The following is a 25,738-nucleotide window of genomic DNA, read 5'->3' as shown; positions in this document are numbered from 1 at the left end:
AAGAGCGTATTGGATAATACTCTACAGACAAATACATTATTTAGTACTAAATGTTACTTCACAGAACATTACCTAATACTTAATACATCATTGAAAACTTCCTTGTATCGTAATGAGGTTTTTTTCCTAGTACATACGGATTGATACTATACATTAATGTGAAGAATATATAGTATTACCTGATGCTAAAAAAAAAAATTATTTTTAACAGTGTATGTAAGCATCCTAAATTAATGACAATTTTTCCCCTGTCATAATATCCACGTATATTCTATATCCATTCTATAATCTCTAAAATGTAGTTGTAAATGTCGGTATCAAAACCTTAAAAATTTGGTCCTATATTCTCGCATGCGAAGCTAATTCTCAAAGGGGAAATTTAGCAGCCAGTTTTTACCCTCTCCACCAAGATGCCGCCAAATTTCAACCAACCACAGGCGTGCCATTGTTTGCACACCGAGACCGCTACAGCCAATCAGAGCGCGACAATTCTCCGCGCTCAGCGGGAATTGACCAATAGGAGGCGAGATCGCCGGAAATGCTTCATAAAAAGGGAAAGGGGGAAATACACGGGGGGAAAAAACCTAAAAAGAAATTTGAATGACTTTAGTTAAGTAATAAGTTTTCTTGAAAGTTAAACACCTACATCCCATTGTCTTATAATGAAAAGTAAATAAAAATAAAATAAATTATTACTACAGCATCAAAAAAGGTGAAAAAAGCACTTTTAACAGTGTTAGCATAAAAGTGAGATAAAAATAACCTAAAAAGTTAACGTCTGTCTGTACGTTAAAGTGAATTAAAAAGCCTGCAAAATGTTGGTCCCTTCAGATATGATTGGTGCCCAGACCAAACTTATGAACCAATTAGAAAAATTTCAAGCACATCAAGTCAGGTGCGTGATAATTATTTTTTTTATCCGCGATCAACTGCCTTTAAAACTATAATATCCTTTGTATCATATAACTATATTATTTTCTGCAGAAATGAAACCGGTTTTGAATGGTTAAACCAATATTATTTACAAATATTATATAAAAATATATTTCTTCAAACATTTTATATTAAAGGGTAACATTTCTAATGATCAAATCATTCTTAAAATTGAAATTGAAAATATTTAGAAGTAATATTTGTTGTCTTAATTTAGTTAAAAACCAGAAATCTTATTAGTAATAATCAGCAAAAGAGTTATTTTAAAGTGTCAGATTTGTATTGCATCAAAAAACAAAAACAAAAAAAACATGATAATTAACATTAATCTAATTAAGATAAAATAAAGAAATATATTAAAACAGAAAAATTAAAAAAACCTTAATTTTTTTTCTTTAAACCAAAACAAATTTCATAATTTTTCAGTGACAGAAACTTAGGAATCAGAAAAACAATTCTGGATGTTTGTACAGTTGTACAGGTAATTATTTTTTACAGTATGGCTTCCAAACCGGTTTATATCCGCTGGATTAAAACCGGTCTTCAGCCATACTGAAAACTATGTCTTGCATTGTATTAGTATTATATCCAGTTTTTGAAAATAAAAATGCACAATTATAAGATTAAAACCAGTTTTTTAGCCTGTGCCTTCGGCATCTCGATGCCAAAAAAAACTGGATTTAATACATAATTGTTCATTTTATATCCACGGAAAGCTGTTTATAATACGATCGGAGAAATAAATATTTCAGATAATATTTACTTTGCCCCAGGCCTCTAGGAGAGGGTGGGGTTGGTGTGGTGAAAAAAATAACCTAAAACCACCCTAAGATATTTATAGGGCTTTCAAAAAGCAATTGGTACCAGAATTATTAGAGATCTTCAACCCAAGACAAAAAAAACTTACTTCTTTATACTATTGGATTGTAGTCGCGTTTCCCTCAAAGTTATTTATTAAGCACTGAATACCCCTCCTCCACTCTTAATTTATAACAATCTAAGAAAATAATAATGAGATTGTATTTTGTTTGTTTTATGTCAGGTTAGGTTGTACTGGGTACTGTAATGGGTAGCCCCTCAAGGGTTAGGCGTAGGTAAAAAAAAAGATGAAGTTCAGTTAGGGGGAAGAAATTGAAAATATTATCAACTATTTTTGATTCAATTTTACTATTTTAATTTGATAAATCTATGGGTGGGTCAGTAATATTAAGAAATATCTTATATCTTATTTAACTATGCTTAGAAAAAAAAATCAAAAACTTTTGAAAAAATCCAAGACCCCTTTTTTGAAGCAATCTAGTTCCCTGTATTTTCCACCAATCAAAAATAGCTTTTTTATTACATAATTATATTTTTTAGGATATGTTAAAAGAAGTAGAAGCCCAAGAACCCAGATTTATATCCAGCCTAACAGAATTAAATGGAAGATATGACGGACTAAGGTAAGGGATAAGACACCCCTGTCCTGGATAAAATGTTTATTTAAAAAAACATGCGCATTCAGTTTTTTTCATTTCCTGATTGATTTTTGTCCCCCAATTCCAAAAATATCTTTACCAAAATCCTAGCTGTTCTATAAGATCTCCAAAAATGCAAATTACTTTTGGCACTGATTTTTCAATATTTTTTCAATGAACTAATAAGAAATTTTGTAAAAAATATGTTTTATTGAACAGTAAAAAGGGTTTATCACACCTTCGATTATACATTCCTTGAATGCCAACAAGACCTAACAGAATCAATAAGAAATACCTGACATTTTGACCTTTATTAACTGTTAAACATAGCCATTTCTGGTTCTATCCAGAAAAGACATTAAAGGAGCAGTTTTTGGGACTTGACTAAGAGAAACAAAGTTGTAGAACTCCTCTAGTAGTAAACCCTCACATAAAATATAGGTTTCAAGTCTATTTAAGGTTCCAGGTATAATCCTCCAGGTCTCCAGAAATCTTTAAAAGCCTTCTGTGACAGCAATTTTTGACTTAGAGACTTCAAATTTTAGAATTAAGCTTTTCTTATGTGTCTACATAACGTATTAAGATCTGTTTTCCGCTGACTGCAGCGGCTGTCAGCTGCCAAGTACAGCTGCGGCCGCCAAAACTTATGTTTTAACCCTTAACGTTTTTTTCTATCTCATTTTCTGTGTGTGAAAGATAAAGAGCCCAAACTGCGTGACTTTTTAAGTATGGGTATGACACATAACTGAGAGTTGGAATTTTTTGAATATCTACATCCTGGCGGGCACAGGATGCCAGCAAACCTGGCAGAGTCATCCAGGTAAAGAGCAAAAATATTTTTTTGACTAAAACAAAGCATTTTATCATACCAAAAAACTAAAATATCCTCTAGTAGTACATCCTGATATGAAATACAGGTGTTCAAGTCACTTTCAGGTTCCAGGTATGATCCTCCAGGTCTCCAGAAATCTTTAAAAGGCTCCTGTGGCCGCAATTTTTGACTTAGAGACTTCAAATTTTAAACTTAAACTTTTCTTACATGTCTACATAACGTATTAAAATTTTTTTTCTAATGTAAAATTTACATAAAGATAAACATTTTCTGAAAAAAAAAATGTCTTCTAGCTTCAAAAATAAGAAAATTACAGACCTAAAAACAAAGGTTGTTAAATAAAAGGGTGAAGGAAGCGAAAATTGACATAGACTTATAAAAGGTCAGAAATTCATTATCAAACAGGGGACTTGCACAAAAAATTTAGCCCTCTACCTCTATTAGGAACTGAGATAATAGGGGGGGGGGGGGGACGTTGAACATGTTTTGAACAAAATTTCTTATTAGTTAATTAAAAAATATTGAAAAATCAGTCCCAAACGTAATGTGCCCTATTTTTTTCTGCTCCTATCAGGGCTAGAGGACTTTGTGTGCATGTCCCCTGTTTGATAATGAATTTCAGATAATTTTTGCTTCCTTTGCCCTTTTATTTAACAACCTATGTTTTCAGGTCCTTTTTTACTTATAAATTTCAAAAGGCTGTAATTTTCTTATTTTTGAAGCTAGAACAACTATTTTTTTTCAGAAAATGTTTAGTTTTAAGTAAATTTCAATTAGAAATCTTAAAACATAAGTTTTGGCAGCCGCAGCTGTACTTGGCAGCTGACAGTTGCTGCAGTCAGCGGAAAAACAGATCTTAATACGTTATGTAGACATGTAAGAAAAGCTTAATTCTAAAATTTGAATTCTCGTAATTAAAAAATTGCGGTCACAGGAGGCTTAGAAAGATTTCTGGAGACCTGGAGGATTATACCTGGAACCTTAAATTGACTTGAAACCTACATTTTTTGTAAGGGTTTACTACTAGAGGAGTTCTACAACTTTGTTTTTCTTAGTCAAGTCCCAAAAACTGCTCCTTCAATGTCTTTTCTGGTTAGAACCAGAAATGGCTATGTTTAACAGTTAATAAAGGTCAAAATGTCAGGTATTTCTTATTGATTCTGTTAGGTCTTGTTGGCATTCAAGGAATGTATAATCGAAGGTGTGATAAACCCTTTTTACTGTTCACTAAAACATGTTTTTAACAAAATTTCTTTTTAGTTTAGTGAAAAAATATTGAAAAATCAGTGCCAAAAGTAATTTGCATTTTTGGAGATCTTATAGAACAGCTAGGATTTCGGGAAAGATATTTTTGGAATTGGGGGACAAAAATCAATCAGGAAATGAAAAAAACTGAATGCGCATGTTTTTTTAAATAAACATTTTATCCAGGACAGGGGTGAAGACAATGGAAACTTATTTGCACCACCCCAAAGAAAGATAATCAAAATAATCCCATCTATGTAATTAATCATATGTTGAAAAGATTGGACACTACTAATTTAATCAAAAGTTTTTGAGCCATAGAATAAAATAATGTGGTTATCAAACTTAGGGTACCAGTATAATTTACAGTCCAATGCCCCTGGGTAACGACTGACAAATCATCGACATGCTTTTTCGTCAACTAATTTATTATTGTCGATAGCTTGGTTATTTGATTATTAAATTTGGAAATTTCTTACTTGTAATGTAATTTCCAGTATGGCTTAGAAACCGAATAATATCCGCTGGATTAGAACCCGTTCTCAGCCATACTGAAAAATCATACATAGCTGAATACAAACCAATTTTCATATATAAAGAACATATATCACCATTAAGGTTCTATAATAATTGCCAACGAAAACGAAAGGCCAAAAAAATGGAATTTACTAAAAAAAATATTTCCTTAACCTTGGATCATGGTCGTAAAACCATAATTTAAAATAATTCTAATCCATACCCATTAATTTAGAAAATTTTATCATCCAGTAGCATATCCTTGTCAATATACATTTGATAAATTTTGATGATGATTTTTTCAGAGTTTTATCGCCGACAGAATTTGAAGTAGTCTTGTATCTCAACCAAATGGGAGAATTTAATTTCATAGGTAAATTATTTTTATAAACAAAGCTTTTCTACATTTAGAGTTTATAAGTTTCTGTACGTCCATAGCGGAAAGCTTTTATATTTAATTAATGCATGTTAGAATCAGCCTATAGATTCAAACTTTTTGAAGATTCTTGTAATAATTATGTATAAATAGAAAGCATAGAAACTATCAATACTTTTTATCATTTTGAAATTTTTAATTATATTTATTTATCTATCTTTCTACAATCTAATTATTTATTTATCTATATATACATCTATCTATTGAACTATCTATCCAGCTATTTATCTATCTAATTATCTATCTTTTTAGACGATGGTTCGATGCCTGGCTGTGCAGTTCTTAAACTTTCAGATGGCAGAAAAAGGAATTTTATAAAAAATTAAATAAAACAAGTCTTTTAAGTAATAGCCTAAAACCATGCAAGCATGTACAGGTCCTCTTAAAAGCATAATTTAAATAATTAAAAGTCATTTTTAAGAACTATTGCTTAAAACTAAGAATAGTTATTTTCCGCGGATATTAATATGATAAATTATAACCTAACTGGTATTAATTTTATCATTTTCATTTCAATATTCGTGGAAAATTGTCTGCAATACGATTCTAAACATGATTCTTAGTATGGCTGAGAACTAGTTCTAATCCAGCGGATATTAATCGGTTTGTAAGCCATACTTGAAATATATAAATTCTTCAAAAATATGAATTTGTATAAAATTTTTGCCTCTACGTAGATCTATGTCCTTGTGGGTAGAGTTTATAACCGCTAGCGGCTATCTGTCCGCTAGGAAAATCAGATGCAGATTTCAAACTTTAGGTAAGATCATCCTTGTTAACTAACTGTTACAGACGGACGGACGTAAGGACGTGCATTATCATTAGCTACGCAACTAAAGAATTTTTATCATATATGTACATCCAAAAATAACAATTATTTAAAAAACTTTAACATTAACCCGGTAGAAAATATGTGTTTTATAATGGATATTATGACAAGGGAAAAATTGTCTACAATTTAGATTGCTATTTTCTGTGTCATTTATTGGTCATATCGTTTATTCAGTAGAAGGGGAGGGGAGGGGATGGGATGAATTTGTGTTTTAAGATCCAAGTAATAGTATACCCTTTAATGTTATTTTATTAACATAAGATTGTATTCATAATGTCATTATAATAACGTAATGTTGATAATAGGTCAGCCATAACCACTTTTATTCATTACCATATGGTCGAAATCATGGACGTGCAAGATTTTTATTTTGAAGGGTAAAATGAAGGGTTTCAAATGTTTAATCTAATAATAGATTATTTAAAAATATCAGGGGGGTTTCAAAGTTAGAGGGGGTTAAACACACCTTTATCCCCACCCTTGGGCGTCTATGGTCGCAATTAATATATTTTTTAAAAAACGGCTTGTCGATAATATGTCAGACATGATTACTTTTTAAAAGACATATACTATTGAAATTGTATATTAAAACAAAAAGTCAATATTTGACATTGGAAACACAGGAAATCCGTCACAATAAAAGCCGTACTTACCTAAATGCCCCACTATAAGAAAAGCTTCGCTTTTTTCCAAAGTTGATGAGAATATATAAATTTTAATGGTTGATAATTATGATAATTTTGGCCGCATGACAAACAAGGAAAACCATAATCCAAAGGGTAATTATGCAGGAATATGCAGGGATAAGACAATGGCAGATAAATTGGTATACATCACCAATTATTGTAGACAAAATTATTACTTTTGTAGATTTAAATTAATGGTCGAAAAGTATAGACAAGAATCAATAAAAATATGTTTATAAAACTTTGTGTACAAGTATAATTTACAGTCCAATGTCCCCTTCCTCCCTGTTTATACGATTTCATAACAATTAGCGTATATCGATTTCAATAAATTTAAATGAAAAATGTTCTAAAATTTAAGCAGACAGGGAGGGAACATTGGACTGTAAATAAAACTAGTACCCAAAGTTTTAGAAACCTGCTCTCTCATTCATAAGTTTCTTATACATCTATTGGTTGGTTCAACCTAGTAGTTTATAAACTTTTCGACAATTTAATTTATCATCATGGGGGATGTACATTTATCTGCAGGGAAAGGACAATACAGTGAAATTAATCTACGACCCTTCAACCCTTAATTTATTTTCATATTTAAAATCGACCCATCCTATGGTTGTGAATATATCATAATTTATACTAAGCTTTTGCTGGTTTTATGGTTATTGAATATTATGATATTACACTAGAATCTCTCTCTTTGATGGTCCTATAATGTGATGTTATTCTACTCTATAATTGACTTTAATACCTTTGACTTTATGATGAGTAAAGGAAGTCATATGACAAACTGTAAAACTATGTCAACCACTACACCCTAAACAGGGAGGGAGGGGACATTGGGCTGTTTATTACACTAGTCCCAAAAGTTTTATGACAACGCTTTCTTATTTGTTGGCTTAAAAATTGTTGGGACTTTTATTAAATTTCCATTGGATTGGTTGGATCATTAAGTTGGGTGTACAAAAGTTTCAACCACTATTTTGATCTACATAAGGGGTAATTTTGTGTGTCATTTTTGAGGATGCACATCAATATATCGGCAATTGTCTTATCATTTAAGATCTAGACACCCAGTAGACTTTAAATGTACACAATATTAAAATGTAAAATGGTGAATAACCACTAAAATACTGTCTTAAAAGCTGGGTTAATGTTTGGTTTTAATTCTTAAAACATTTATATTAAACCTTTTTAATAGATATAGAATATACGTAGATATTATGACAGGAGAAAACTGTCGTCAATTTAGGTTGCTAACATGGACATCACTTATTGGCCAGTTCGTTAATCCATTAAGCCCTGGCTAACTCGTATTGAATTAAGAGTTTTACTTTAATATTCGTGGAAAAGTGTTTGTAATGATAAATTGTAATACGATGCTATACATGATTTTTCAGTGTTTCTAATCCAGTGGATATTAATTGGTTTCGGAGGCATATTGGAAAATTGTTTATACAAATCTCTGTCTATGAATTTAAGATTAGAATCAATTATGGGTAAGAGAAAAGAAATGTTGTCAAACTAGTTTATAAGGACAAAGTTACACACAAATTTCTAGTCATTATAAGGGATTAGACAATGGCTAATAAATTTATTTGCATGATGATACACAAAATTACCCCTTCTGTTGAAAATAATTAGAAGTTAGAATAAAACATGTTTGAACACCCAACTTAATGAATCAACCAATCAAAATTCAATAAAGTCCCCAGAGTTGTTAAGTCAACGAATAAAAAAACGTTGTTATAAAACTTTGGGTACTAGTATAATAAACAGCATATTGTCCCCTCTCTCTGCAAATTTCTAGTGATCTTTAGGGATAAGACAATTGACATTAATTAATAAACATCACCAGTGATAATTTACAAAATTACTCCTTATGTTGATTAAAATTATCGGTTGAAAATTGTGCACACTTTTGCAAAATTAATACCAGCTTTGTTGCTTTAATAAAGTTTTTATTAAAGCACCCAAAGTCTTGAAACTTTGGGTACCAGTATAATTTACAGTCCATTGTACCTTCTCTCTTTTGATAATATAAGGAAGATGCTCTTTATTCATTTAGGCTTTTTGAATAAGACAGTTTTTTTAAAGATTCAAATGTAAAAATTTGGAAAAATATAAGAAATTTCTTGAAGTTCGATAGATTTAAAACAGGCTTAATTGATATGAAGATAGACTGGCTCTTAGTCAGGGAGGGAGGGGACATTGGACTGTAAATTATTAAAACTTGACAATTTTGGGTACTTTTAGGAAACATTAATTGGTTGGTGTACAAATTTTTCAACCAATAATTAAAATCTAATTATAATTAGTTAATCATCCATTGTCTTATCCCCAAAACTCCCTGAGACCGGATGCCCTTGGTCTTGGGGACAATTTCTGGTTTTTGTCATTGAAATCTGATCCCACGCACACACACACACACAAGCACAACGGTAGCCATTTAAATATGAAATATGCATTAAAACAGCACAAAACCTTCCATTCCTGTAACCTAAAACCTACTGTTACAGCATTAAATTAGGTTTCCAAAAACCCGTCAATCTGCAAGTTGAATAAAGAAAGTGGTTTTCAAAAATTAAGGCATATTATTTCACTTTCAAAGAAAGTGACAATTTTTGGGAAAAAAATCTATATAATATTAGCAAGCTTTATTTTTATTTTTAAAGGAAAAACAACAGTATGCGATAATACAGTATGGATAATAGTTATTTATCGCCTCATAGAATAGACAGCTTTCCGCGGATAATTTACTGTTAATGAAAAGTTGCTATACATGATTTTTCAGTATGATTGAGGACCGGTTCTAATCCAGCAGATACGCTTCGGTTTCAAAGCCATACTGGAAATATTAAGAAATAATTCACTATTTTTTAAATACTGTTCTCTATTTCTGTATCTTTTAAGTCTATATGATATCAAATTCATTATCAATAAGTACTTCCTTCTTAAAATTTTATAATGGTTTCGGTTTTATCATTATTTTGAGTTTAAAGACGCAACTTTAAGACAAATATAGCACATTAAAAAAAGAATATATTGTTATATTTAATATGGTATCTTAAGGTATAAGGCAATGTACAGTAAATTGATATACAAAGTACATCCCCAATGAAAATAAACAGAATTGCCCCTTTTGTAGATTTAAATTAATAGTTAAAAAGCTTTCATTTAAAAATGGTTTTATTATACATACACCAGATCATCACGTACTCTAATAATATGAAAATTAACGAGCTGACCATTAAATAAGGACCATGTGAGCAACCTAAATTGACGAAAATATGTCATAATATTCAAGTATATCCATTATTAATACCTAATTTCAATTTGATTTGTTAAAAAGTACCCAAAGTTTTACAAAGTACCCATAGTTCATTCAATTTAAATTATAGTTGCACAAGCCTGTGATAAGTCAACGTACCGTGACTCCGTGAAGATGATGAACGACGCCAGCGAGGTGAAGATCAGGATTAGGGAGAAGTACGTCGTCCAGATTACTCCAGCCTTCAAGTGCAACGGTGTATGGCCAAGGTAGATACATAGATAGATAGATGGATAGATAGTTTGATAGTTAGATAGATAGATAGATAGATACTTGGATAGGTGTATATTTGGATTAGAGAGAAGTACATCGTCCAGATTACTCCAGCCTTCAAGTGCAACGGCGTCTGGCCCAGGTATATAGATAGATCCATAATTGGATAGATAGATAGTTGGATAGATAGATAGATATTTGGATAGATAGATAGTTGGGTAGTTGTGTATTTAGATTAGAGAGAAGTACGTCGTCCAGATTACTCCAGCCTTCAAGTGCAACGGTGTTTGGCCAAGGTAGATACATAGATAGATAGATGGATAGATAAATAGATACTTTGATAGGTGAAGATTATGATTATGGACAAGTACATCGTCCAGATTACTCAAGCCTTCAAGTGCAACGGTGTCTGGCCAAGGTAGATACATAGATAGATAGTTGGATAGATAGATAGTTGGATAGATAGATAGTTGAATAGATAGATAATTGGATAGGTTTATATTTTGATTAGGGAGAAGTACATTGTCCAGATTACTCCAGCCTTCAAGTGCAACGGTGTCTGGCCAAGGTAGATACTTAGATAGATAGTTAATTGGATAGATAGATAGTTGGAAAGATAGATAGTTGGGTAGATGGTTGGTTAGATAGATAGTTGGGTAGACAGATAGTTGGATAGGTGTATATTTACATAGGTAGGTAAATAAATAATCAAAAAGATATATTATTGAATAGATAGATAGTTGGATAGATAGAAAGTTGAATGGATTGATGGTTGCATATGCATATATTGATAGTTGAATTGATAGATAGTTTAATACATAGATATGCAGTTAGATAGATGGATTAATTGATCAATGAATGGATGAATAAATAAACATTCACATTGATAGATTGATGAACACATGTAAAGTATAGACAGATAGAAAATAGATAGTTAGATATTATTATTTTCAGATCTGCAGCACATTAGCTTGTAATGCCCATGGTCTGGCCCCATAGGTAGATAGATAGAAAGATATATAAAGAGGTAGATAGATAACAAAAAGTAGATAGATAGATATTATTATTTTCAGATCCGCGGCACATTGGCCTGTAATGCCCATGGCGTGGCCCCACCCTAACCTAGTCGCTCAAGTCAAGGAAAATTTAAACAAATTGTTATTCATAATAACTCTTTGAATTTTCACTTTTCGCGTATCTTTACAAAGTGTCTAAAAAAATCAGCCATGTGACGTTATAAAAATACGGGATTATCCATCTCTTTTTTATGATTTTTCTTTCCCTTTTCATCTCTTATCTCCATCATTTTTATGACGTCACATGGCTGATTTTTGAGACACTTTGCAAAGTTACCTTTTTTTTGCTAGCTTTAATTTTGTTCTATTCTTGATGAAATTTTGATATCTTAATCTTTTCCCAAATATGAAAGATTAAAAATTTTGCCTTTTGGATCTTAGGGTATAAGACAATGGACGATAATTTGATTTACATCCTCAATTATAATAAGAAATTACCCCTTTTGTAGATTAAAGTTGTTGATTGAAAAGCTGGGACTCTGTTAGTTTGAACCAACCAATCAAGATGTAATAATAGCACTAAAAGTATGTGTTTATAAAACTTAAGGTACTAATAAAAATTTCAGTCCAATGTCAACATAAACCATTAAAATTTATGCTGGGAGGGAGGGGGCATTAGTCTGTAAATTTCACTGGTACCAAAAGTTTTATGAGCAAAATTGTCTAGACTACTGGCTTTCATTGTCAAAACTTTTCCACTAATATTAAAGGGGTATCTTTGTTTATAATCACTGGGGATGTATCATCAATTTATCAACCATTGTCTTATTATCCCAGAACAGAAAAGATTCCAATTCAACAGGGCTATATATTCTGAAGAAAAAAATTATTTAGATCTGCCCAACACTGGCCCACAATGCCCATGACCTACCCTCACCCACAGCTAGTTGCCCAAGTCAAGGAAATTAACAAATTAACCCATAAAAAATAGCCTAAAACCATCCTTATTTTCCCGAACTTTTAAAAATTGACTTATGGTTTTGTGAGTCCATGAAATAGCCTAAAACCATCTCAATATAAATACTAACTAAGCCATTTTCGAGTTCTTGTACTATATAAAGAAATCCCTTTAAAATAGGCGTACTGACAGACAAATAAAGTAGAAAGTATAGCTTCGCTTCTGAAGACTGTTAAAAGCCCAATTGAAAACTAGTTTAATATTGCTCGGATATGGAAAAAAAATCATGAAAAAAATCTTTTGCACTGCACTGTTATCATATTAAGATAAAAGTTGCTTCGCCCCTAGGCTCTTGGGGAGGACGACTGAGGCTAGTAAAATAGCATAACACCATCCTGAGACTTACAAGCTTTCTTAAATAATGCATCCCATATGTACCAGCAGTTTCTGAGACTTTATCTTCAGACAAAAAAAATCTTTGATACTTTATATTATAGGATGTGGATTATGATAATTTTCTTTATGTCGACAATTTATCATGTCAGCCTCGAGCACTTTTTTGTTTATATCGAAACAGACACACAAACACCCAACTACTTTGTTTAGTAACAGCTAATACGCCCCTAGGTTTTGGGGGGTTGAATTCGTCCCCCCCCCCCTACATTTTTATTTTAGTTTAAAAAGGAAATACAAAAATCCCTCCCCCTTTTTCGGATGGGAGGGGTTCACTCCCCAAAAGAGTTATAAACCTTCCCAGGACCAATGAAAAACTACATTGTGAAGGAGAACCATATCGGTTCAGCGGTTAGAGATATCCTTCGGTACAGACAGACAGACGAAGATCCAATTACTTTATTATAAAGGAAACATTTCCATATTCTTCTTTCCCATATATTTTTTGAGAAATGATGGTTCTATTTAATTATGGTTTGAGGGAGGGTAATTAAGCCATCCAAAATTATTACCATACTAATTTTTACGTCATTAGGGGCCTTTCAACGTTTTTTAGTAGCGCAGTTACTCTATATATATAACAACCAACTACTTTATGACGTTAGAATAAGGGAGGGAGAGGACATTGGGCTGTTTATTAAACTAGTCCACAAAGTCCTATATTTATGTTTTCCTATTAGTTGACCTAACAACCTTTTCAAACACTAATTGTAATTTACAGAAGGGGTTATTTTGTGTATCATCATTTTAGATGTATATCAATTTATCGGCCATTGTCTTATCCCTTTATGTCCCTGCGTAGAATGCCCATGCATTTTAAGTTCAAATTTAATATACTTGACTTTACGTTATTAGCTGGCGTTCAAAGATTTTAAGTAGTAAAGCTTCTCTATATCTGTGTACGTCCGTCTGTCCGTCTATTTCGTCACAGCTTCTACATGTATCTTACCCCTTGTCCCTGAAAGTTTAGGTATTTATTTTATCTATACAGTTTTGCTATCCATAAATAAAAATTATCAAACATCTAAAAGGTGGTCTTCTTACGTGCACGAATATAGGGATAGGCCAATGGACGGAAAATAAATATTTTTATGGGTATAAATGGATTTCTATTAATAATGTCTATATTTAATTTAAAGAAGTAAAAAAATATTTTATTTTGGTGGTTTTTTTCTTGGGTCGATTTCTCTTGAGAGGGTGGTGGTACCTTCCTGCAAAGTAGTTATAAACCTTCCCATTCCCTATTATAAGCTCCATTGTAAAGGAGAACCCTATCGGTCCAGCGGTTATAGACAGACTTCCTGTTACTTGTATATAAGGATGACACGGTTCGAACCAAGTAACTTTCGGAAAACGCATAATTTTTTTCTAATAATTATTCCAGTCCCCAATCTTTTTCTTCCTCTTAGGCAGTACCCGATAATTATAGGTTAGCCCTGAACAAACAATGCTTATAATAATTAAGATAAATTATCCCAGCGTTTCAGTTGATTTTTTAGTAGTAGCGCACTACTCTTTAATTATCAGGGATCTTAAGGGATAAGACAATGGATGATAAATTAATGCAACCCCCTAATTACAGGGGAAAATTATTGCTTCTGTAGTTTAACACTGCTAGTGTTCATAAAGTATCCAATGTTTCTAAGCAAACAAATAAGAAAACATTGTCATAAAACTTTGGGTACCAGTGTAATTTATAGTCCTATGTCCTCTTCCTCCCTTTAACCAATACAAAAAGTTGGTATAGCCCCTTCGTGACAACGCCTTTTAAGGAGCGTTTCGTCATATTTTCACAGTAACTTCTGATTATTAGTTTATTTTAGGATAGGTTAGGTTAAGTTAGGTTAGGTGATTGCCCCTCAGGATAAGGCAATTGGCCTCGCATGGGCTAGAAAAAGGGGAAAAGTGAAAATACGAGGAATCGCCCCTTAAGAGACGTAGCCACGAAAGAACTAAACACAAAAAAAAGTTAACTTTTATTAAGTAAAGTTTAACAAAAAATTGCCCAAAAACGATACTAGAAAATATTTTTAACAATTTGTTCTCGTGTGAAATTAGATGGAAGGATTTGACCTGTTGTCTAAAGAAAGCACAACCCTGCAGAACAAACAGTCTTCCAGCTCCATGGAGGGAGATGCTTGGATCATTTCATTCCAGGTATAGTTGGATAGATAGATAGACATGTTGTCTAAAGAAAGTACAACTCTGCAGAACAAACAGTCTTCCAGCTCCATGGAGGGCGATGCATGGATCATTTCTTTCCAGGTATAGTTGGATAGATAGATAGACATGTTGTCTAAAGAAAGTACAGCCCTACAGAACAAACAGTCTTCCAGCTCCATGGAGGGCGACGCTTGGATTATTTCATTCCAGGTATAGTTGGATAGATAGATAGATACATACATAGATAGACAGGACTTACATTTAAAGATTAAATAACTTAAAACCACGTTACCTATGGTAATGGAGAACTCAATTGGTTCAGTGTTTAAGTTCCTAGCGAGATCTTAAAGGACAAACAAAAACCTACACTTTTTAAGAAGGGGTAGGGGTAGCACCTCACTTGTTTTTATAGTTATGACGTCATAAAAATGAGGGATTATCCATCTCTTTTTTAGGGGTTTTCTTTCCCACTTCTCCTCTAATCTCCTCTAATATCCTTCATCGACCTAACCATTCTTTATACTTATTACATATACATTAAGATATATTTTTGAAACAAGAAAGAGACACCCCATAAGTAAATATTATTTTTAGGAAGCTGAAAATCAGTTGCTGATAGGAGCCTCCAGAAAAAAGTGTCTTTCAATTCTTAAAACCATCAGGGACCGTCATCTTGATATACAGGTAATTTAATTGCATAACTTTTGTCTATTGGTTTTATATTTGCGATTTTTTAATGCCTTTTTGGGGGCTAAGGCTTTCTCTTTAGACTTAGTTTTATATATTATATATATATATTGGTGATAGAGTAGCTTCGCTGCAGACAATAATAACTTAATATACCAGAGTATTAGGAATCAGCCTTCCAGAAAATTAAAAGGGGATTTTGAGTATCAAATCTTAAAGATAAAAATACATGTATGTACAGATAAATAGATATTTAAAAATAGACAAATACATATACAAAAAATAAAGTTATAGTTAAAACAAAAGGCAAAAATGCTTTTTAAATAATAGATAGATAAATAGATAAAATTACTCTTCCATATAATTAGAATAAAAAATAAATCTTAATATTTAAATCTTTATAAGATTCAATTTTATAGTTCATTTAACAACAGAAAATATATAGATAAATAGAAATTTTATGTAAAAAAATTTACCACGAAATTATAGTATGTCTGTCTGTCTGCACCGAAGGATATTGTTAACCGCTGAACCGATATGGTTTTACTTTAAAGTAAAGCTTCTCTTAGGTCCAGTAAAGGTTTATAACATTAAAAATAAAAAAGGAGGTTCGCCCGCCGCCTATTTCCTATAAGCGCATCTAGAGGTCTCTAGTAGCGGAAGCTTTACAAAGTGTCTAAAAAAATCAGCCATGTGACGTCATAAAAATGAAGGATCAGAGGATAAGCTGGAAAGAAAACCCCTAAAAAAGAGATGGATAATTACTCATTTTTATGACGTCACATGACTAATTTGTTGAGACACTTTGTAAAGCTTCCTAGAAGCCAAGCCGCTATGAGATGTAAAAAGAATGATTCCATATATTTTTTACATAGATAGATGTTCAATTTGTTCATGAGAAACTAAAATACCATTACGCACATCTGGATTTATATCAGGGATCTTAAGGGATAAGACAATGAACTATAAATTGATGCACTCCCCAATGATGATAGATAAAATTACCCCTCTTGTAGGTTAGATTCTTGGTTGAAAAGTTAGACACTGCTAGTTTGAACTATCCAATCAAGAGAATCTGTTTTAAAACTTTGGGTACTAGTGTAATTTACCGTCCATTATTCCCTCCCTCAATCAATCAAAGATCATTATTAAGACAAAATTGACGTCACCGAAACTGTCCCAATTTTGTATAACTTTTGCGGAACAAGTTCCAATTACGTCATATTTTTCTTTCCCGAAAAAGGGAGGGGGGGAAGAATATCTCTTCAAAAGAGATGGGGAAAACCCCCTTTTCTCCCATCTCTTTTTTCTTCCCCCCTTCCCTTTTTTTTCTTTCCCCCTTCTCTTTTTCGGGAAAGAAAAATATGACGTAATTGGAACTTGTTCCGCAAAAGTTATACAAAATTGGGACAGTTTCGGTGACGTCGACAAAATTTATTATTAATAACCTAAACTCATTGGTCAAAACGAGTAAGGCTTACAGACTGACAGAACAACAAGACGGCAAAAATTAGCTTCGCTACTAATTTTTAAAAATTCTTTTGCATTTTAAAAACACTTGTTTAAGTAATAGTTATTTATCGCTAAGTATTATAGACAGCTATTCGCGGATAGTAAAACGATCAATCATAAAATTGATTCCAGTTTTGTTAGCCCAAGGGGTCGAAGGCCCGGGCCAATACTACTGATATTAATTTAATGATTTTTATTTTTGTGGAAAATTGTATGTAATACGATGCTGTACATGATTTTTCAATATGACTGAGAACCGGGTCCAATCCAGCGGATATGGATTGGTTTCGAAGCCACAATGGAAAAACTCTTACACAAACACACAATACCATGATTTAAGAAATATTTAGCATCTGATCTTTTTCCCATAAAAACTAAATGAATTAATCTATAAACATGCTTTTCATCCAGGGAGGGAGGGGACATTGGACTGTAAATTATACTGGTACCAAAGTATAATAAACATGGTTTCTCATTTGCTGGCTCAAAAACTTTGGATGCTTAATTGGTTGGTTGAAACTTGGAGCGTACAAAGTTTTTTTTAATTTATAATTATTATCTAGAAAAGGGTTAATTTTGTTTATAAATATTGGGGTTTTATAACAATTTATCGTCCATTGTCTTATCACTTAGGATCTCTGGGTTTATTAATCAATCTTTTTTTATTTCTTTAATTTAAAAACTGCTTTTTTAGTTTTAAAATAACTAAGCTTCTATACTGAAAGAAATTATCTATTATAAATATATATTTTATCTATTAAGATATTTTAATATCTATCTATTCCAATCATAAGGGATAAGTTAATATAAGATAAAAATCATATTTCAACCAAAGAAATAATAGCTATTTAACGCATCGTATTATAGTCAGCATTCCGGGGATATTGAAATAAAAAAAATTATAAAATGAAAGAAGTTTTTCAGCCAGGCCCTTAGCTCTCTTAGGGCTTACAAAACTGCTTTTATTTTAGAATTTTTTATTTTAATATTCGAGACGACTTGTCTGTAATTCGATGCTATACATGTTTTTTTTCAGTATGGCCGAGAACCGGTGCTTATCCACCGGATATTAATCTGTTTCGAACCCATACTGGAAAGTCTGTTGTCTACACAATAAATTGGTGGGGAAAGTACAAAATTATCTTGTTTTTACCTATCCCCTTATTCCCTAGAATATACCTAGCTAGCTAGGGGCTGCAGGTATATTGATTTCCATTCAATGAAAAGTAGCTCATTTATCATGAAACCATATGGAGAGAGAGAGAGCGAGAGAGAGAGAGAGAGAGAGAGAGAGAGAGAGAGAGAGAGAGAGAGAGAGAGAGAGACAGACAGAGAGAGAGAGAGAGAGAGACAGACAGACAGAGAGAGAGACAGAGAGACAGACAGAGAGAGAGAGAGAGAGTTATAAAAAGAGTTATAATAAGAGGGAGAGAGAGCTAAGAGAAAGAATGGGATAAATATAACATATAAAGAGAAAGAAAGTGATAGAAAAAGATAGTTAAAGAGAAAGAAAGAAGCTACTTTTTAGAAAGAGGGATATGTCCTATATAAAAGAGAGGGAAAAATAAAAGAATATTATATATATTATTTATCTTAGATTAACCTACCTCTCAACAAAATATAATATTCACGAAAAGAAAAGAAAATAAAGAAAAAAGTTGGGGGGAAAAGCGAAAAAAGAGGAATCTTTTGTTACGCTTAAGCTACCACAAAAATATACTCATTAAGAAGATTTCTAAGGTCATTAAAAATCCTAGAATTTTAGTATTATTAATATCTAAGCAAGTCTGATACTTTGCTGTGAAGCTAATGTCACATAATATCTCTGAAACCGCACCCCAGGAATTAGCTGATAATTAAGATTTTACATTACCTTAATGAATTTTTATCTAATGATCTTTTTAGTCATAATTTACTATTATTCAAAATATATATGATTATGATGTAAATTACACTGGTACCCAAAGTTTTATAAACACGTTTACTTAAAAACTTTGAGTACTTTTATTGAATTTTGATTGGTTGGTTCCAAACTTAAAGTATTTAAAGTTTTCAACCAAAAAATGTAATCTACAGAAGGGATTTTTTTTTATTATCAATGGAGAGATACATTAGTTTATCATCCATTGTCTTATCCCCTGAGATCCCTGAAATAAATACTTTAAACTGGCAATTTCTTTGTATTAAGTTCACAAGCGGAAGGGTGGTAAAAAGAATTGTCAAAAACCCCCTTAGAATTGAAATTGGGTTGGTTCACCATCCCCTTTTTTAATCCTCCAAAGAAATGCACGCCACTTATTCACTTTTATTGATGTTAATAAATATTAATTTATATTTCATTGACCTATCCTTTGTAATGGAAATTATAAACATGATTCATGTTCTTAAATGTTGTTAGTTGATATATAATAAATCTCCACCATATATAAGAGTGCATGGTTTAGTGCCCTATCAATTCCACAAACGTTTTATAGTCGCAAAAACATTCTTACATAAAAGTAACAGGATATTTGTCTGTCTATTAGTACTAAATGATCTTGCTAACCGCTGAACCATTATGGTTTTCTTAACCTTTACAATGTAGCTCCTCATAGGTCCTAGGAAGGTTTTTAACTATTTGGGGAGAGGGTGCCACCAACACCATAAAAAAACATGAAAAAATTATTAAACATTAACAATAATTGCGCAGTGCGCTGTTTATATTCCACTTATTTCATACATTAAGTGGTAATGGTATCATACCTATAAGAGGGTTTATTTTAAATAAGAGCAGTTACCATACAAAGCTACGAATAGTTATCCATAGCAATGATAACTATGTCAGACGGACGAACGAACATACAAGCCATATACAATAAAAAGCCAGGGATCAAAAGGGATAAGACAATGGTCGATAAATTGATGTACATCCTCAATGATGCTACACAAAATTACCCCTTCTGTAGATTAACATAAGTTGTTGAAAAGTTTGATCACTTAATTTAATGAACTAACCAATCAGAATTCACAAAAAGTCCTCAAAGTTGTTAAGCCAACGAATAAAAAAAACTCTATTTTTAAACTTTGGGGACTAGTGTAATAAACAGCCCATTCTCTCTCTCTCTCTATCTCTCTCTCTCTCACTCTCTCTCTCTCTCTCTCACTCTCTCTCTCTCTCTCTCTCTCTCTCTCTCTCTCTCTCTCTCTCTCTCTCTCTCTCTCTCTCTCTCTCTTTCTATTTCTCTCTCTATCTCTCTCTCTCTCTCTCTGAGAAAAAGCAGAGTTTGAATTGCTATTTTTTTCTAACTAATATGATAAATTTAGCGGTAAAATTAAAACACCCGAAGTTCGTGTTATGGAATATTAATACCATTTTAGAATAATGTAAACACACGAAACTAAATCCATACATTTTTAGGGATAAAAGCATCGAATAGAATGTAATTATTTTTCAATAGCTAAAATATGATTAAACAGTACATTATGAAATTATTAAAAGCATCTTACAAAATATAAAATAAAATTTAATTTATCTGCTATCTTACAACTAAGTAACTATTCTAAATTCTAACCCTTTACAAATATTTCCATCTAAGTTTTATCTACCTTTATATATATATCTATCTATATATCCACCTATCTACCAATCAATCTATCAACGTAACTATCCATACATCTATGTATCTATCCACTATCTATCTTTTATTTACCTCTCTCTATTAATGTATATTTCCATCTTTCCATCTATATATTATCCTATCTATCTATCTACCTAACTAACTAATATTAATAATATTTCTAGGGTAACCCTGTGACTAGCCACATAATCCAAACCCTAATCCTGTACGTGTAATCTATCTATGTATCTAACTATCTGTCTATCTATCTAACTAACTATTATTCTTTTCAGGGGAACCCCGTGACCAGCCACGTAATCCAAACCCTGATCCTGTATGAATGTGAGAAGCACCCAGGGGAGGAGAGGTGGGAGGACCATTGTCTGGGGGATAGAATCACAGGAATCATCCTTCAGCTTATTTCTTGTCTCCAGGTATAGATAGATAGATAGATACATACATAGATGGATAATGGATAGATAGATCAATTCCTTGATCGATAGATACATCCTTATAATGAAGTAAAAAAATGTTTGTTTGTCTGTACCAAAGGATCTCGCCAACCGATGAACCGGGTTCTTCTTAACAGGGTAGCTTGTCATAGATCCCGGGAAATGTTTATAACTATTTTTGGGGAGGGTTTTGGGATTCAACGTCTTCTTTCTCAAGTGCCCCTAGAGGCCTCTAGGGGCGTAGCCGCTAGTAGTTGATAAATAGATAGACATAGAAAGAGGTTAATTATTTAGATAGATAAATTGATGCAATAAGGTGCAAAAATGAATTATAAATCTTTTTTTTTAGTGCCGCAAGTGTCCGCACTATTTCCTCCCATCCGTCGACCTGTTCCGCGGAAAAAGCAGTTCAGCCCTGGACACAGCCGCTAAACTATCCTGGCGGCTAATGAGAGAGCTGCTTACCAACTCAAAAGCCTTGGAAACACTTTAAAGAATCTCAAGAAAATCTGTAAAACTTTTGTAAAAAGTGAATAATATTATAGTTGATAAAATGGCGAAGCCATTTAAAAAAAAACAGTGATTAAAAGTAAATGATTTTAAAACCATGAACCAGTAAATTTTTAATGAAATACTAATGCTTTGTTGCTATAATAGTCAACCCTTTTATATTAGGGTTTTATATCCTTGTAATACTGTATTTATATGTAATATAATATCTCAGAAATGGCCGATTCTTGCCCCAGTGTAATGTTTCATAGTTTCACAATTTTTAGTGTGATAATTTTATTAATTTTTTGTCAATTTCTTTTGCCTTACTTCGGACCTTTTATTACTTTTAGTTTGTGATACTTTTAAAGACCAGTTTTTAAAATCTACGAAAAAAACTTAAGGTCTTATTTTGTTATATTTTAATTATGTGATGAAATTATTTAATAGTTTTCTTTTTTACTAGTTTTTAAATATACCTTTAAAACTTAAATTCTATAGTTATTTTTATATGTATTCTTATTATAATAAAGTAACAGGATATCTATCTGTCTGTCTGTACTGAAGGATCTCGCTAACCACTGAACCGATATGGTTCTCCTATACAGTGAATATTCTTAAAGGATCTATTTGATGTCTTATGTCTTATACTAAATAGAAGGTCTCAAAATGGTTTTGCTATATTTACTCCTCTCCCCACCCCCACTCCCACACAATTATAAAATGTTTTTATCTCAAATCATGCAGAAAACTATGTCATATTTACAAAGATAAAGGGATCTAAAGGGATAAGACAATGGACGATAAATTAATGTAATTCCCCTATCATGATAAACAAAACTACTGGTACTGTAGATTAAAATTATTTATTAAAAAAGTTTGAACACTGCAAGGTTTGAACCAACCAATCAAATTGAGATAATAGTACCCAAAGTTTATAAACTTATTTGTTATAAAACATTGGGTACCAGTGAAATTTACTTTCCAAAATAGGTGGGGAATTATTTTAAAATTACAAAAAAATATAGAACGTCTAGATCATCAATCCATTCATTGGACCAACAGGTACACAAATCAACCACATTTTTGGTTGAAAGTGAACATTTAAAAAAAAGGGCAGTTATTTCATCGATTAAATAAGCCAGCTGTAAATAGTTGAATTTATTAGGTAAACAATGCCTAAAAAATTTGTCGCTTGTATTATTGAATCAAACCAAACATCTGCTAGAAATTCATTTTGAAGTTTGATTAGTTATTTTTTCTGATGATTGTCCATCTAGTGTAATAAACCTATTAAAATAACTTGTCCCTCAAAATTTACCTTTCCCTTAATTTTGTCTTTGTTCGATTTCCATACTTATTTGTTTTAGATAATAACATATTATTTTGGTATGTGATAACTTGCAATTGTACTGTTAGACTTAAGAAATAATAGTTTAAAGAACCAGCCCTTTATGCATGATTAACTCTTCAATGTGACAATTCACAATGATCTTAAAATATTTAAATTATGGACAAAATTTATAGAAGGACATCAAAGTAAAAGAATAGAGGGGGCAATGGCTAAATAACTGTATGTTTACGTAGTGGAAATCTATGCCGACTTTCAATTGGGTTTAACCAGCCAATAGCGTCAGAAATATTAACATAACCAAGTCGCTACAAAAGGGCAGAAAAAAATTTGTTAGCAGACGAAAAATGTCTCCACAACTGGAACCATGTAGTTGTCTTGGTTATACATATATAAGGTTTCAATTTTAATTTAGAAATATAAATTATAAAAATTAATAACAATCAAATTAAAATTATGCACAATTTCTTTAAAATATAGACCATAGTGATTTTTAAATGATTTTTGCTAAAAATTTTAAAGTAAATAATACCTAATACACATCTGTATATAATCCATACCTCTTAAAATTCCATTATATTTAAAGCTTAGCAACTTTATTTAATAAATATTTTTTAAAAGCAGAGCTTTAATTGATAAGGTTTGGTCCGTCCGTTTTTTTGTTCGTGTGCATGTCAGTAACAGAAATCTCGTTTTGTGAATTAAAACAAATAAGAATTGTCGTATCGATTTCAAACTTAATGATTTCTGTAGTTGGCTTAATGTTTTGACTGAATAAATCATTTTAAAAACAAATAACTTATTTTTTAGGTAAAATAAGGATGCTAAAGACCTGAAAAACTATAAATTACATTATTATATAGGTATGTAATAGCTAGAAATTTATGTTAATAATTTGAAATAGATAAATTTACTTAAAACCATATAAGGGTTATTAGCGGGGTTCGGCGTTCATAAATATCTTATAGGGCTGAGTCACACGACTGCGAATTATTACTTATGTGAATCTCAGCTGCGGCTGATTGAATTATACGCGTCTTCGGCTAGGATTGAACAAGTAGACGCGAATATTGTTAATCATTGTTAATAATTGTTACAGCTCAGTTGTGGCGGCTGATTTTTATCTGATAATTAAATTAAGGCGTGTGGATTGCTAAAAAAAATCAGCTGCGGATAAACAATGTCGCAGTTGCTGAACCCTGGTGGTTTTCAGCCCTTTAACAATTGATTTATGTTGAAAACCCTTTGTTTAAAAAGCTTCAGGGTGGTCATTTTTAGGTTAACAAACGACGTTTTAAGATAACAGCAAATAATAGCATTAAAAAAAAAAGAGGAAGGAGGGAGGGGACATTAAATTGTAAATTACACTAGTACCCACATTTTTATTACTACGTCACCTTATTCGATAGCTCAAAAAATAAAATTACTTGAAATTAAAGTCGATTGATTAGAACCAAACATTCTTCAATCAATAATCTCTATTTTCAAAAAAGGGTAATTTTGACTATCACAATTGGGGTTGTATATTTATTTGTCATTCATTGTCTTCTTAACCCTTAAGATTTTACTTTAAGATATCTTTTTTACTAGCGGCTACCCCCCCTAGAAGCCTCTAGTGGCACTTTAAATGTTTGGTTTTTAAAAACTTTATATTTTTTGTGATTTCTCTTGGGAGGGTGGTGGTACCCTTTCCCAAAACAGTTGTAAACCTTCCCAGGACCTATGAGAAGCTACCCTGAAGCTATTATAAGGATTCATTTATCTCTATTTAGTTAGCTATCTAAACTTAATAATTTAAAAGTTTTGAAGAAACGCCGCGTGATTTAAAAGTTGAATAATTACAGGCTTTTCCAAAAGCGTAAATATTGGTTTTGACTATGGGAAAAATATTTCCAGTGTTGCTTAGAAACCGATCAATATCCGTTGGATTAGAACCGGTTCTCAGTCATACTGAAAAATCATATATAACATCTTATCACAGACAATTTTCCACGAATATCAAAATAAAAATAATTATTTTTATACCAGTTTTATTAACCGGGTCTAACAAAATTTGTTTCAATCTTATAATTGTTTATTTTGTTATCCGCGGATAGCTGTCTATAATACGATGCGATAAATAACTATTATACTCGCACTTCGTATTCTATAAAGCAAAGAAAACTTGGTAATTTTTTTAAAATAGATACCCACATGTAAAAAGAAACATGAAGTCTTATGTCTGTCTCTCAGTGTGTACCGAAGGATCCTCCAAACTAATGGACCTATATGGTTCTCCTTTACAGTGAAGCATCTCATAGATCCTGGGAAGATTTATAACTATTTTGGGTAAGGGTACCTTTACAATCCCAAGAAAAATCGCCCCTGGCAAAAAAAAATACACCCCATTTTTTTCATTTCTACATTGTTTTGTACATATACTTTCTTGTTAAAAAAATGTAAGCATTTATAAGAAAGAATATATTTTTAGAGATAATTTATAATCAGTTTCTTGGGTGGCTACTTAAAGTTATAAATAAAATATTAATTAATGATATTTTGTATTTTTTTTTTGTAAAATATAAAATTAATCAATAATTTAAA

General features: G+C 31.7%; 1 protein-coding gene across 2 annotated transcripts; it reads left to right on the top strand.

The window, feature by feature from the left end:
* Window positions 1-608: 608 nt before the first annotated feature.
* On the top strand, window positions 609-22,297 carry LOC145334690 (protein mab-21-like). 2 transcript variants are annotated; one of them, XM_080180260.1, is made up of 12 exons: window positions 609-895; window positions 1,360-1,414; window positions 2,293-2,375; window positions 5,289-5,356; window positions 5,672-5,726; window positions 6,097-6,179; window positions 10,336-10,474; window positions 12,389-12,455; window positions 14,964-15,062; window positions 15,663-15,752; window positions 21,157-21,297; window positions 21,665-22,297. In XM_080180260.1, exons 1-12 carry the CDS (start codon window positions 816-818, stop codon window positions 21,806-21,808), a joined length of 1,104 nt encoding a protein of 367 aa, XP_080036386.1. In that variant the 5' UTR covers window positions 609-815; the 3' UTR covers window positions 21,809-22,297. The 2 variants fall into 2 exon arrangements, with proteins under 2 accessions (XP_080036386.1, XP_080036387.1); XM_080180261.1 differs by lacking the exon at window positions 12,389-12,455 and adding an exon at window positions 11,552-11,618.
* The last annotated feature ends 3,441 nt before the right edge of the window (window positions 22,298-25,738 follow it).

This window comes from Acartia tonsa, chromosome 12 (assembly GCF_053477335.1).
Source record: "Acartia tonsa isolate MP-2025a chromosome 12, ASM5347733v1, whole genome shotgun sequence".
Lineage (NCBI taxonomy): Eukaryota > Metazoa > Arthropoda > Copepoda > Calanoida > Acartiidae > Acartia > Acartia tonsa.
Note: the sequence above shows the minus strand (reverse complement) of the source record. Positions and strands in the feature narration are given on the sequence as shown.

Excerpts from the sequence above, each read along its gene's own strand:
- LOC145334690 (XM_080180260.1), top strand. The coding sequence starts at position 816 with ATGTTGGTCCCTTCAGATATGATTGGTGCCCAGACCAAACTTATGAAC. Across the intron at positions 1,415-2,292 it reads ATGTTTGTACAGTTGTACAG|GATATGTTAAAAGAAGTAGA; the intron begins GTAATTATTTTT and ends TATATTTTTTAG. Across the intron at positions 6,180-10,335 it reads ATGCAGATTTCAAACTTTAG|TTGCACAAGCCTGTGATAAG; the intron begins GTAAGATCATCC and ends TTTAAATTATAG.